Source organism: Amblyomma mixtum, chromosome 7 (genome assembly GCF_055824585.1).
Source record: "Amblyomma mixtum isolate Tamu chromosome 7, ASM5582458v1, whole genome shotgun sequence".
NCBI classification, from domain to species: domain Eukaryota; kingdom Metazoa; phylum Arthropoda; class Arachnida; order Ixodida; family Ixodidae; genus Amblyomma; species Amblyomma mixtum.
Window position 1 is genome coordinate 35015847 of NC_143018.1, and position 14584 is coordinate 35030430.

General features: G+C 43.6%; 1 protein-coding gene across 1 annotated transcript in view; it reads left to right on the forward strand.

Annotated features, from left to right (window-relative positions):
- The window catches only part of Taf2 (TATA-box binding protein associated factor 2), a 50486-nt gene that overhangs the window by 277 nt on the left and 35625 nt on the right, over nucleotides 1-14584 (forward strand). Inside the window, exons 2-14 of the mRNA XM_089552234.1 lie at nucleotides 89-143; nucleotides 490-561; nucleotides 1153-1244; nucleotides 1415-1533; nucleotides 1609-1706; nucleotides 2226-2269; nucleotides 3336-3530; nucleotides 6940-7042; nucleotides 8416-8534; nucleotides 9156-9269; nucleotides 11111-11210; nucleotides 12502-12702; nucleotides 13700-13792. Coding sequence (XP_089408360.1) covers nucleotides 89-143; nucleotides 490-561; nucleotides 1153-1244; nucleotides 1415-1533; nucleotides 1609-1706; nucleotides 2226-2269; nucleotides 3336-3530; nucleotides 6940-7042; nucleotides 8416-8534; nucleotides 9156-9269; nucleotides 11111-11210; nucleotides 12502-12702; nucleotides 13700-13792 — 1405 coding nt within the window. The remainder of the gene's footprint in view (nucleotides 1-88; nucleotides 144-489; nucleotides 562-1152; nucleotides 1245-1414; nucleotides 1534-1608; nucleotides 1707-2225; nucleotides 2270-3335; nucleotides 3531-6939; nucleotides 7043-8415; nucleotides 8535-9155; nucleotides 9270-11110; nucleotides 11211-12501; nucleotides 12703-13699; nucleotides 13793-14584) is intronic.

Consider the following 14584-nt stretch of genomic DNA (forward strand, 5'->3'; position numbering starts at 1 on the left):
CGCGCAGTGTTTTTGTTTCAGTGCATGACCACTATCCACTCGCTCTTGATCGCAAGTTTAGTCTGACGTGCGTGTTTTTTATGTTCACGTCCCATCAGGTGCTGTGCATCACAAGCATAAACTTTCAGCGGCAGTCGCTCATCGTGAGTGAAACCACATTCCTCTCCTTTGCTGAAACCTCTCGCGAAGTGTGTGGTTGTGACACCTCTTCCGTAAACACAGCTAAAATTGAGCCTTTTCTACCCCGCGAGTTTGTATTTCCAGAAAACGATCTCGACGTATCAGACGTCCAAGGTGTTTTTTTTTTTTTTTTTCCCTTTCTGCTCTTTGGGATTCTCTCTTGAAGTCTTCTGTATGACACCCATCTAGGCCGATATCTTCAGGCAGATGTACCGCTGTCTATGTGTCTGTCCTGTTATTTGAAGGGTACGGTGTTCAGTAATCGCACATAACACTTCATATCACCTTTATACCTTTTTTTTTTGACAGGGCTTTGTCGAGTTGACTCTGATACCCACCAAGTCCGACCTACGATGGATCAGGATCAACTGCAAACAGAGTCATATCCTTTCGATTGGTGCCCGGTCTTTCTCGTGACTTATTAATTCCTGGACGTTTCTGAAGGATGCTATGCTTTCAGATGACAGGTGTAGAACGGGAATTGAGTTTGCACATTGTAAACGCTGGGGTTATGAGGTTTCCCGAGAGGCGTTTCGCTTTTAAAAATCTTGTAAGGAAATATAAGGACGTTGATACAACTTGCTTGTTTGGTACAGACACTTTGTCTTGGCTGCATGCGCTGAAAACACTGTCACTCTGTACTGTCACTCTAATGTTAATGTAGGCCGCCGCGGTGGCTCAGCGGTTATGGTGCTCGGCTGCTGACCCGAAAGACGCGGGTTCGATCCCGGCCGCGGCGGCTAGAATTTCTTTGGAGGAGAAATTCTAGAGGCCCGTGTACTGTGCGATGGCAGTGCACGTTAAAGAACCCCAGGTGGTCGAAATTTCCGGAGCCCTCCACTACGGCGTCTTTCATAGCCTTAGTCGCTTTGGGACGTTAAACCCCATAAAACCAAACCATCTAATGTTAATGTAGAGTATGTTGTGGATCAGAGCACTGTACCGTGGCGCTCGCTCCTTAACTGCCAATTACGTGTCTACCGGATCCGGATCAACGACCAAGTCGAATGTGCCTTCCAGTACAACGACCCAACGTTGGACATATGCCCAGGGGAAAACAAGCAGTATGTGTGTTGCCAGTCACCATCTTCTAGAAGCCTATTATGAGAAAATGTTATGTAACAAATGGGAACGAGCGTTGGGCGCAATTTCTCTGCATGTTGGCATTCGGCATTGCATTGTGGAATGTGTGGGCTCTGATTGAATGGCATTTTGCTTCACTTTTCTTCAATAGAAGGAACATCGACACCATCTCAGCAGCTCACATGGCTGCTGTAAGGTCGGTCGACCCTGGTTATGGGAACGGAGAGTTATCGGTCAGAATTCCATCAGAAGCGTCACACTTAGTCCAAGGTGAGCGAGGTTGTTTTTTAGACTGCAGTGATTATGTGACACATTAAAGCTGCTTTTGGTCGCTTTCCACTGCAGAAGGAAAACCCTTGCGGGTCAGTGTGGAATTCTCCTTGGAGAAGCCACAGGGGGGAATTCATTTCGTGGTTCCTGAATGCGAGGGAACTCTTGCTGAGGTACGGCTCAACAGTATATGTGCTAACACTCTCTGATGCATTTCAGTGTTGTGATTAAACTGCACAGTCAGTAGAATTTGTGCTCATGAACACTGACAGCAATTGCTGACTTATCAATGTATACAATCTCCTAACTGAAAATGATGCATTAAACCCCAATGCACTTGCAACATTCAGAAGGCTGACAGTGATGCAGATTAAGCTTTGCAATGTTATCATTGTCACATTGATTTACTCTATCAGTGGCAGCCAAGGTGAGGTGATATAAAGGTGCTAAAATAATAGGATCTAAGATAAAGAAATGTAAGGAGCCTTTCAGACTTTGAAGTGCCCAATAATAACTTCTCTCCTCCACCTACAGTAACAGCTCAAAATATGGGAGCCTTAGGCTGTCATGGTGACATCTTTGGTCTTGAATTTTCATTAGCAGCTTAAGAAACTTCCTGAGGGTTGCCTTTATTCGTCTGTCTTTTTCACTGTGTTCTGGATTAGATTTTTATTCCATTATCTTTTTTGCAGCGTGGTGTGCACGTGTTCACCTATGGGCATGAAAACTCTTCAAGGCAAGTTTTGTTTCTTGCATCAGTGCACTGTGCTTGAAGTTATGGTTTCTTCCCGGCCCTTTTGAAATATGTCTGCAGGTGAGGTGTTCCTGTGTGTAATGGTTCCCTTGCATGGTGTCCTTGGGGGCATCACCACAAGTGCAAACATAGGGGAGGGGTAATTCCATTTTAGTTGCGAAAAGCGTTCTTGTACAACACCGCACAAGTGAAAATTAAAAGGACTCGTCAGCTTGGCTACCCGTCGCGGTGGCTCAGTGGTTACGGCGCTCGGCTGCTGACCCGAAAGACGTGGGTTCGATCCCGGCCGCGGTGGCCGAATTTCGATGAAGGCGAAATTCTAGAGGCCCGTGTACTGTGCGATGTCAGTGAACGTTAAGAACCCCAGGTGGTCGAAATTTCCGGAGCCCTTCACTACGGCGCCCCTCATAGCCTGAGTTGCTTCTGGACGTTAAACCCCAATAAACCAAACTAAACCAATCGTCAGCTTGGTTTACTGTTATGTAGTACGCATGGCAGCATGAAAAACTGTTGCCTGACAAATTAACTTGCTGGTTTTCGTGCTAAGACAGAAGTTTTTGTTACTAAAAAACACTTTAGTCCCTCAAGTCCAAGTTTTTTTATCGATAGTTCATTATTTATCATAAAACAGGAGTTTCTGGAAGAATGCCACATATTATATGTATTTAAGGTGAAATAAACTGCGCTAATTTTTAAGAAGTGCTGTGGCAATAAATTCTTAGAAGCTTGGATTTTTCTTAGTCCGTTACCTGGTGCTTCTTGATATGCATTGTTACCTTAAACTCTCACAAAGTTGATTTATTATATAGATGGAACTTAGTTATGTGGATGATGATCTACAGTAATATAGATGTTATTACGGAGCATAGAGTTTTGAAACTTTGAGTTGTTTCTTAATGTCAGTCGTTTCTGTGTTATAAGCAGACTTATCAGAGCCCGCCATATGTGTTCAATGGTCATCCAGTATACTGCTGTTAGTTTGTGCAGGTCATTTAAACACCCTATGTGAACACAAAAACAGAAAAAGGTTTTGTTCTGCTGCTTGCAGGCTGTGGTTCCCGTGCATAGACTCGTATGCGGACCCTTGCACCTGGAAGATGGAGTTTACGGTGGACTCTAACATGATTGCGGTGTCATGCGGGGACCTTGTTGAGACTGTTTACACGTCGGATATGCGGAAGAAGACCTTCCACTACAATCTCTCCACCCCTACGTCAGCTCCCAAAATTGCCCTGGCGGTTGGGTGAGCTACTTCATCTTTTCGGATTACTCTCGTTACGCTAGCGTCACCGCACTAAAAGCTCGCGCCGAACTTGATACGTTATCACATCGTCGCAAACTATCACGCTTTACCCTTTTCCATAAACTTTACCATCATGTTCTGCTCCATGACAATTTTTTTCAATCACCTGAATCTTTTTTTCTACGTCGCGACCACCCGTTGAAAGTTAAACGCATATCATGCCACACTTCTTTTGCGAACCCTTTCACACCTCGTACTATAGTTGACTGGAATAATCTACCATCACACATCGCTTCAGAAAGGAACCTTAGCAAATTTCAGGACCTTCTAACCCAAATGTCTGTTTAGCTTTACTAATCGGTTGTACCACATGCTGCATTCCACTATTTTGTTATTTTGTTTTGTTCCTTCTGTTATGCTATGCCTCTAAAGCACTATCTGTTCTTTTTTCGTGTAAATTGCAATGTATATTACAGGTTTTTTTGTTTGTTTCTTTTGTTTTGTTTTCTACTTGTGCTTTCTGTATTTATGTATTGCACCTTGGCGCTTGCTCATTCTTGTTTTGTGTTCTTGTGTGTCAATGCTCCCCCCTATGTAATACCCTCGATTGAGAGCCTTTAGGGGTTTATTGAATAAATAAATAAATAAATGAATGAATGAATGAATGAATGAATGAATGAATGAATGAATGAATGAATGAATGAATGAATAAATAAATAAATAAATACTGCCTAACTAATCTGCCACTTTTCCTCTCGTTTTTGTGGCATGCTTCCCTGCAATGCTGCATATTAATTATGCTGAGCAGGCACTTGAAACACTAATGGACCATTGTGAATTAAGCTGAGCCACTCAGTGTTTCATGCTTCATAAATTCAAACTTCTGTAAGCATTCTTGACCACAGGAGGCACTATAGTCAGATACTACCTAAGCCTGCAGTGAAGCTTTGCCCACATTAGGACTGCTGCAAAGAATTCTTCCACTACCAAAAAGTAGTCCGCTGTTAACATTCCTCGTGTAACCTAAACAAGAAGAAGGATGGACAGTTGGGCAAGTTGGTAATGGTTCATATTGGAAGGTACAGCGCAAAAAGAGACGCAAGAGATACAGAAAAGGACTCAGACAAGAAGGTACCCGCAAAGACAAATTTATAAGCTCTAGAGTTTTGATGCTCGGCTTCTTTAATACGAGGGGGTACCCAAAAGAAACTGGACTTATTTTTGTTTGAACTTATTTGTTCACATTTTAAGCACAGACCTTCAATCTCCTTCAAAGTATTCCCCACTTGCAATGATACGCTCGTCGAATCTTTCATTCCATTTTTCAAAACATTGTTTAAATTCATCTTTTGAGAGGCTTGACAGTGCCTCCGTTGTTTTTTTCTTCACCTCAGCAACATCAGCGAAACGCTTTCCTATCACCTATTTTTTCATCCTAGGAAACAAAGAAAGTAGCACGGGGCAAGGTCGGGAGAGTATGAGGGTTGAGGAATAGGGGTCATGCCATTTTTGGTCCAAAATTGTCGTAGAGACAGGGCTGTGTGAGCAGGGGCATTGCCATGATGGAAAAACCAGTCACCCGACCGCCACAAATCTGGCCGCTTCCACCGCATACTGTTGCCCAATCTTTTCAAAACATCCAAGTAGAAAGCCTGCCTATCTGTCTGACCCTGCGGAACAAATTCTCAATGGACGACTCCTCTCACATCGAAAAAACAAATCATCATTGTTTTGAGGTTTGGTTTCACCTGACGAGCTTTCTTGAGGCGAGGTGAATTTGAAGTTTTCCATTGGCATGATTGTTGCTTTGATTCAGGATTCGATTCAGGAACACTTGAGTTGTCCCCATAGCATCGTCGTTGTACGTCTTTCTTAATATTTCAAGAGTTTCCATTCAACTTTTTCCGAGCAAAAATCAGAATTTCACCGGCGCACGCTGTTCACGAAAATCAGCCATTGCAAAAACGACATTCACACAAAACAGATGTCACTCTAAAACTCTGCCTAAACTAGTCTGACCTCCTTCAACGACGGCACTCGGCTTACTGACTCTGGAATGTTCGTTCTATGCGCTCCTAGTGGCAAAACGCGGTACCACAGAAGCTTTGCCGACCAAAAAATTTAGTCTGGTTTCTTTTGGGTACCCCCTTGTAAAGTCAAACGTTAAAAAGCTGACTTCGTTTACTGTTGTGATTGGCTAGCGGAGTAATACAGAACACCGCCAACCGCGGCCCCGTGTTACCAACTGCTTTTTCCTTAAGTCGTCTTTCTTTCCGCTCTGCTGTGCTTCTCTTGTTATTTTCAGCTTTTGATAGGCCCTGTGATTTTGTATCTCTTGCTTTTGAGTAGTTGTTTTTCTACCCAGCCCTCCTCCACCTCCACAACTCTGTCAAATGTGGCTGAAGATAGATCATGGAAATTCTTGGCTATCCCCTTTTTACACTTTGCTCCGCCATCCATTTACGCTCATTTGTATTTTTTCCACTACACATGTCTAGCAATAAGGGAGTAATTACTCATTGGCATCCACCCGAGCGCAGCCATACGGCTACAAAGGAAAGCTATACAGCTTTCTCAGAAACTTCGCAGTTAAAGGAAAATTCGTTCTGGTCCGGGGTTCGAACCCAGAACCACTGCTTCACCGGAGCAGTCGCTCTACCAATTGAGCTAACCAGGACGGCAAGCTTATGGTAGGGCGAGAGCGAATTGATCTATAACTCGAAGTGGGAACAGTGTTTGACCAAATATTTAGGGGAATCCCCCAAGGTGGAGTAGATTTGCAATAAGGGAGTAATTACTCATTGGCATCCACCCAAGCGCAGCCATACGGCTACAAAGGAAAGCTATACAGCTTTCTCAGAAACTTCACAGTTAAAATTTATATTCCCCTAAACATTTGACCAACACAGTTCCCACTTCAAGTTATTGATCAATTCGCTCTCACCCTACCATAAGCTTGCCGTCCTGGTTAGCTCAATTGGTAGAGCGACTGCTCCGGTGAAGCGGTGGTCCTGGGTTCGAACCCCGGACCAGGACGAATTTTTCTTTAACTGCGAAGTTTCTGAGAAAGCTGTATAGCTTTCCTTTGTAGCCGTATGGCTGCGCTCGGGTGGATGCCAATGAGTAATTACTCCCTTATTACAAATCTACTCCACCTTGGGGGATTCCCCTAAACATTTGACCATCACATGTCTTGCACCATTAACTGCATACCTTGTTGCCCAAAGTAGGAAGCATTCGCTGCATTCAGTGTGCTCTCCTCACAGTTGTAATGCTGTGTAAAAATGGCGTGTCAGCTCGAGGCAACCAGTACGATGGATTCCACGTACAGTGCCCCCAATAGCAGACTTGAGATGGTGAACAGTGAGTGTTGAATATTGTGCACATATTTCTCTCGTTTCCTTGATAGACCTTTCGAGATTTTTGTGGACCCTCAGATGCATGAGGTGACGCACTTCTGCCTTCCACATCTGTTGCCCCTCCTCAAGCAGTGCACCAATTTCCTCCATGAGGTATTTATATTCTCCGTCAGTTATTGTTTTTGTGTTCAAATTTCATGTAGCCACTTATAGTACATGCAGAGAAGGCAGTGTCTGGTTGATTGAGTCATCCCACACAAGCGAGACCAGAACAGCAATGACTCAGGTCTTGCTTGTCATTATGTTAAAGAAATGTATTGGCCTTTAATTTGCATACTTAAGCTAGAGGAGGACAGGTGGCATTGTTAACATAACTACTAGATTAGCCGATTAACCGTTAAGAGGAGTACAGTGCATTTTTGAATGGAAGGTTAGCTGGTTAGCTGCAGCTTTTTTGTGACATGTAATCATTTCCCTCTTGTAGTTCTCAGCATGCATGACCAGTTACAGTCGAATTTCTGCAACTTCACATGAAAACATCCTTAATTTTTGCTTACATGAAGATGTGTTTCATCTGTCTCTGATGGCCTGAATTCGTTTCATGTTTTTCTGTTTTTATTGTTCTTTCATTTTTAACCCTTTGAGGGTCGAATTATTTTGAAGAAAACTTTCCCAGGTGGTCAAATTACTTTATTGCGGATCTTGAATCTACAAAATGTATATAATCGAGAATAAATAGTAAAAAAAAATTAGGAACAGTACTTTGGTGGCAGCATCACTCTCAACTGGAAAATGTTGAATAGAATAGAATAACAACGGTGATAAGCAAGCTAAGAGCAGCACCAATAAAGATAGAAATGAACTTTCGCCGCCTCTGCAAAACAGTGCCCACAAAGAGAAAACACGTTTCGCGCGACTCCGTTGCGATCCCGCGGCGGAATCGAAACCGCGTAGGCGCGTTGCCACAGAGGGCGAGAATACCTCGCGAGCAACGGTGATAAGCAAGCTAAGAGCAGCGCCAATAAAGATAGAAATCAACTTCGGCAGCCCCTGCAATATAGTGCTGACAAAAAGAAAACTCAAATTTCGTGCGACTCCGTTGCGATCACGCGGCGAAACCAAAACTACAAAAGGGGTGTTGCCGCAGTCTGTGCCGCCGCGCTAAAGTTAGACATAAGTTCTGCTTATCTCCGTAAGAAGGCAGCACAAAATTCAAACACTTCTTGTAAGTCCTAAGAGGTGGCAGCACCCCCCAGTGAGCACGCATTGTTCTTTTGGCGCAAAATTTCAAACGGAAGATCGAAACCGTACCCGTACGGCAAAGACCTTGCGGGACAGAAAACCGCCGCCGTACATATACGGCAAAAACCTTCAAAGGGTTAACAAATATACTTCCTAGTTGTAGAGGTACTTAAAGCCGCCTCTGCATGCAAAGAAATTGAAATATTTCGGCAAAGTCCCATTCCCCGAACTCTTCAGGGCGGGTGTACGTGCTTAATTCTCATCTCTCTTCCTTTGTATTCAAGGCTTTTGAGTTCTATGAGGAGCTGCTGTCCAGCCGGTATCCTTACTCCTGCTACAAGCAGGTGTTTGTTGCTGAGGCATATGTTGATGCGGACCCATACGCAACCATGACTATACTAAGGTAACCACTCTCTTCATGTAAGTCTCTAGGTTAGTGACTTATATCGTTTCTCTTTGCCACTTTTACTGTTAACCTTTCCTGTGGCCTATTAACACCTATTACTCGAGCAAGTAATGGTTATATTTGAAAACTTGTCGAGTTCTGTTCGGCTGGTACATGTCATTGGCAAAAAAGAAGTGGAGCTTTTGAAACTGTGTGTTTGGATTACTGCTATTGGTCACTGCTATTCAGTGAAAATTACACCTTTAAGCTGATCTCATTCTGATGTCAGTAAAATTACTCTTGCTATTATCTCATTACAGTCGCATCTGAGTTTCTTGAAAGCTGTGGTAGCTGTTTTTTCCTGAGCTCCTCTAGGTCATGAGCCATTCGTTTTGTAATTTGGCAGTGTAACCGGATGTGTATTTGCTGAAACTAAAAGTGAGGTATCATAGCAGACTGCACTTTCACAATGACCTGCAAGCCAGAGCAGAAAATACTTCGACTGTGATGTGACTTCTTCACATTGCTTTGAATGATACTTCTGAGGTTACCCTTCCAACTGAAATGGCATTTTTACGCATCTGGGCAAAAGGCCTACGGGATTGTGATTGTGTTTGTGTGCTTGTTATCTCTCTATAGCGTCAACTTACTGCACTCGAAGCACATTATTGACGAGGCGTACAATTCCCGCAAGATCATGGCCAAGGCTGTGGCTGAGCAGTTCTTTGGCTGCTTCATTGCCATGCACACATGGTAGGTTTTCAAAGAATATATTTGTATATATGAACGGAAACATCTTCGAGAGAGGTCCGTCTGGTTGCGTTTTTTAGATAGTTGAGAGAAAAAACTGACGCCAACCAATAATTTAATTTTTGCCCAACGTTTCGGGACCAACTCGGTCCCTTCTTCAGTGGTGACTAAAGTGTGCCAGCAGCAGCGGGTTTTCTCCTTCGCTCTCCTTTTGTTAGCACGTGGCGCAGTCCACTAACGTACGCAGAGGGGAGCGTTCCTGGAGTTCTATTCATCGCTGCCTTTGTGAGCCGGATGTGCCATGACTCCACGTGTCGCCTCTTGAACAGGTTTGGCTCCACGGCCAAGACGCTCACCTCCTTGAAGGCTATTGGGTGGTCGGCGACTCCCCTCTGCGTACGTTAGTGGACTGCGCCACGTGCTAACAAAGGGAGAGCGAAGGCAAAACCCCGCTGCTGCTGGCACACTTTAGTCACCCCTGAAGAAGGGAACGAGTTGGTCCCGAAACGTTGGGCAAAAATTAAAATATTGGTTGGCGTTAGTTTTTTTTCTCAACTATTTGTATATATCTTTCACACTTTGATTGCCTGTTTCAGCAGCGTGTCATATAGTAGATTGAATTCACCACATTCATCATAGATGTCCATATACTACTAGTTTCCGGGGCTGTGGGGCCGTGGCGTTGCGGCAGTTTGTACCACTCCACTGCTATGCTCATATGTATAGAAATTTCAAACGGGGTGTCATGGACAGCCACGCTGCAATTGATACCGAGGATTTTTTTTTTTTTTCAATTATCAGGAGTGATTTATACAAGAACGAAAGCAAGCAAACGAGGAGTTGGAGGACGATTCCATCAAATTTTTTCTTCTAAGTAAAAATAGGTTGTTTCGCTTTTTGCGGACGTGTTAATGCCTTTTTGGCAGCAAAAGACACATTTATACATGAGAAAATTTGATCTGTAAATAGAAAAAAAAAATTTTTTTTTCCTATCACTTGATTCGAGCTCATGACATCAACGTTGAAAAAAAAAATTACTCCATGATCACTAGTTGGAAATGAACAGCAGTGCAGCCTGACCTCTGAGATCCGCATAAAAAGACGCATTGATGTAATCGCAGTTTGGTTGTGAAAACTGCCGGTGGTGGCAATACCTGTATATCATTTCTTGGTCCCTTCTAGTTTGTGAAATCTCCGTTTTTAGTGAAGGTAGCCCCTCTGTCATTAGATTGCAATAATTTGCTGATACAGAACAACTTCGGTCAGTCCTCAGTGGTCTTTTGCACTGTTCCTTTAGGCCTTACAAGGTATGAACAAGTGATGAAATTTATTTCAGAAAGGGATGGACTGTATCCTAATTGGGAAAAGGAGGAGGGGGTTAACGCTAGAGAATGAGGATCGTCGTTGGCTGATGCTTGATCTCTTCCTGCTATACTGATTCCTTGTATTGTTTGTGCTGGTACTGATGATAATTGTTGTTGCAGTATAATGCCGCCATGGTGGGTCAGTGATTATGGTGCTCGGCTTACTGGCCCAAAAGACACGGTTTCGGTACCGGCCATGGTGTTTGCATTTCGATGGGGGGTGAAAAGCTAGAGGCTTGTGTAATGTGCAATGTCAGTGCTCGTTAAAGAACCGCGGTTGATCAAAATTATCCGAAGCCCTCCACTACTGTGTCCCTCATAGCCTTAGTCGCTTTGGGGCATTAGGCCCTACAAAACCAAACCAAAACCAAATTTGATTTGGTTTTTGCACTGCTTTCATTCATTTAGTTTCTTTTTGTTTTGCTCCCGTTTTGAAGCGTTTAAAGTTATTGTCGTGATTTCAAGAAATGTTCCTTGCAGGGCCGACTCTTGGTTGCCGAAAGGGATTTCAGCATATCTCGGTGGTCAGTACAACAAGAAAGCATTTGGGAACAATGAGTACAGGTTTTCAGTTCATAAGGTGAGCTAGTTTTATTTGCGGCCCGAGGCAGTAGTTATGCAATTTGTTTTCATTGCCATTGTTATAGACTTGACTGTTCAGAGCAGGTACATTTCATGCATCATATGCTCGTTGGCAGCACTGAGTAGGTTCTGAGGAGCAGACGTGGTGAAATGAAATTGTATTTCACACCAAAACTTAGTACTGTGTCTGTTCCCAGGCCTTTCATGTTCTAAAAAAACATTTCTTCAATAGATGTTGAGCCTACAGGCTTTGGCAGTAAAATTGCAATGACTGAGGTGATTTTATTGAACAATGACGTGTAACATCAGCATTGCCCATAAAGATGTTTTTTCGTATAGCATGGGCCATTTTTTTTTTTACATTTAGCATCTTTCATTATTTCCAATGACTGACGTGCTAAACTATGGATCATGAGATTTGTTTGACCAATAATGAATTATATGATTCATGAAACTTGTTACACATGACCTGTGTCACACTATGTGAAAGCCCCTTTTTGGCATTCTTTTTGCTAACTTGAATTGGCAACTCTTTTCTTCAGTTACCAATTCAAGGCAGTAATGGTTCATTGCTAGAAAGGGTTCGCTGTAAAAAATTCAGGGGGGCACTTTGTTGACCTAAAGTGCAGTGAGGTGAAAGCCTTAAGCGCGTTGTTGCTGCTTGTGTCACTGATGTGTTGTTAAGATGTCAAGCTTCGCCTCTAAGAGTGAAACGCAACAGCGTCTTGCAAAGCTGCCAGGGAGTCCACAGAACGCCATCGCCCGAATTGGTTTTTAAGGAAAGTAAATGTATCTGTTTGGCATACCTCGGTGGACACCTGAACACCTGAACCTAACGGGAAGGGAGGAAGATGGGAGTGAACAAAGACACTGTATTCACTAGATGCGCCTTTGTTCATTCCAAACCATCGAGCTGGAGCTGGCATGGCAGAGTGGTTAGCATGCTCGTCTCGCACTTCGGAGACCGGGGTTCGATTCCCGAACTCGACCAATTTCCTTTATTTATCTGGCCTGATTAGAAAGGTTAATTAGGATAATTGGGTGATTAAGCAATGAACTAAACTCATTCCCACTTAGTTGGAGCATCACTATATGATCCCTTTAATTGGTTGCATGGTTACTAACCAAAGTACAATTGGCCCCGTTTGAAATTCGTGCACTGTGACGTCACGAACGTTTTGACCAATTGAAAAGTGTGACATTTCTGTCGACAACTGCTGCTTACAACGATGAGGCATTAAAGGCTTCCGCCTTAATATTGGATTGTATCCCCCCCCCCTACACGACAGCAACTGAAGGAAGTGACAGCCTACGAGCAGGAAGCGGGGGGCATCATCCTGGACCCGAGCGCATGCGACAACGTCCCGTTCCACTTCCCGGTCACCAACCTGCACACCGTGTCGCCCAAGTATGCCGAGATGTTGCGTGCCAAGTCCCACCTCGTGATCCGGATGCTGGAAGATCGCATCGGCAGAGAGCTGCTGCTGCAGGCACGTGTGCCAGCCTCACTGGCCATCTGTTACACTCTGCAGTGTGTCTTGAAGTGAAGGTTGCAGTGGTATTCAGAAGACGCTGGTGCATTGGGAAGCCACCTCTGTCAAAAAACCCTTTCATGTTTCAAGGAAGGTTCAGTGGTAACATTTAACCAGTGTGTTTACCTTGCACAGAGATGCTTCAACAGTGCGAGAGAAATGTTGCCCGGGGTCACCTTTATCATGCTGTAATAAAAGCGCAAAAGGAACACAAGGGACGGAAAGGAAACGGCGCAGACAAGCGCTAACATAGCGCAGACATAGACGCAGACTTAGCGTTTGTCTGCGTCGTTTCTTTTTTGCCCCTTGTGTTCCTTTTGCGCTTTTGTTACATCATGAACGTTGTCCAATTACCCAACTTTCGGCTTTACATTTATCACTTGCGTTATACGCAAACAAGGACTGTAGTGGTGAAAAGTTTCTAGAAATAAACCAATCAGTGAATCAGTCGGTTATTAAATTTATCAAGTAATGAATGTTAATCAGTCAGTTATTAAATTTATCAAATAATGGACAAATGAATGCATCAATTGTTAATTCAATCAATTCATCAATGAACAAATGAATGAATGAGTGAATGAATGAATGAATGAATGAATGAATGAATGAATGAATGAATGAATGAATGAATGAATGAATGAGTACTGTTGGCACTGGGTGGTTCACTAAAGGCGGGCTGACAGGCGGAATATGCAGATGAATATGAGTTGGTTCTGCCTGTCATTTCCTAAGTTTAAGCGTTCTACTCTCTCTTTAACTTTCTTTTTTTTTTTTTTTTGCTGGCCTGCCCTGCCTGCCTAGCCGATACATTGTGGACGTCACCTTAGAATACCATGTTCTAGCTGCCCTGAGGCACTGTGAGTGTCACATGGAGCATGGTTTTTTAGCACATCCCCGGGGCTGTCTGTAAACCTACAGAAAATGTGTTTGTGCCATGCACCTGCTTACCTTGCAGGTGTTCAACAAGCTTCTCTCCCTGGCCAGTTCGGCCGCTCAGCAAAAGGTCACCTCCAACATGTGGCACAACATGCTTCTTTCCACCAACAGTGTGAGTGCAGTTTTAGCACTGCCGAGTTCGAGCACCGTCATGCTGTAAAAAGGCTGACTACGGTAGTTACGACCAAATGGCAAAGGCAGCTAAGCAAGCATGACAGGAATAGCAATGGCAGCATTTTACCATATTTGGCTGTCCATCTGTCCATCTATGCTAAAACTCTCTGCGTATGCAACTTTCCGTTCTGTGTGAAGGCAGTGTTAGGGTGTGTCTGAACACGAAGCACTTACACTGGTCGAAAGCCATCTGAGAAGAATAGGCTTTCCTTCAGTTTGTTAATTGTCAAAAGGCTGAACTATTTCGAACTTTTTTTTTCTTTTGAAACGAGGAACAGTCATTCTGTACTGCCTCTGTTAATATACACTCCCATCACATTTATGTACAAGTTTTTGAATAGGTTCCTTGGAGTGCTTTTGGGGTGCCCCAAGCACCTAAATCTGTGCATGCCTCAACCCTCACCTTTGCTTTACTTGCTTTGTTTTGGAATTAATCATAATACTCTAATAACTCATGACAGGCTGTTTCACTACATAGACAAGCATTGATTGAGTTCGGGCATTTTCTGGGGGGTCGCGCATCTGTGTGCCGTTTTTGTGTGCATATTAGGCATGAAGAGATCAACCAAACTATAGCTGCGATGTGTAGTTCACACTTAGGTCACGGGAGGCACGAAAAAAACCTGCACTATCAATGCTGATACATAGTTTTAATTCAGTGCAATACTTTAACCAGCCTGCTTCAAAGCTGTTGTGACAACGAAGGACCTATCAGCAGTTATACGGCCGT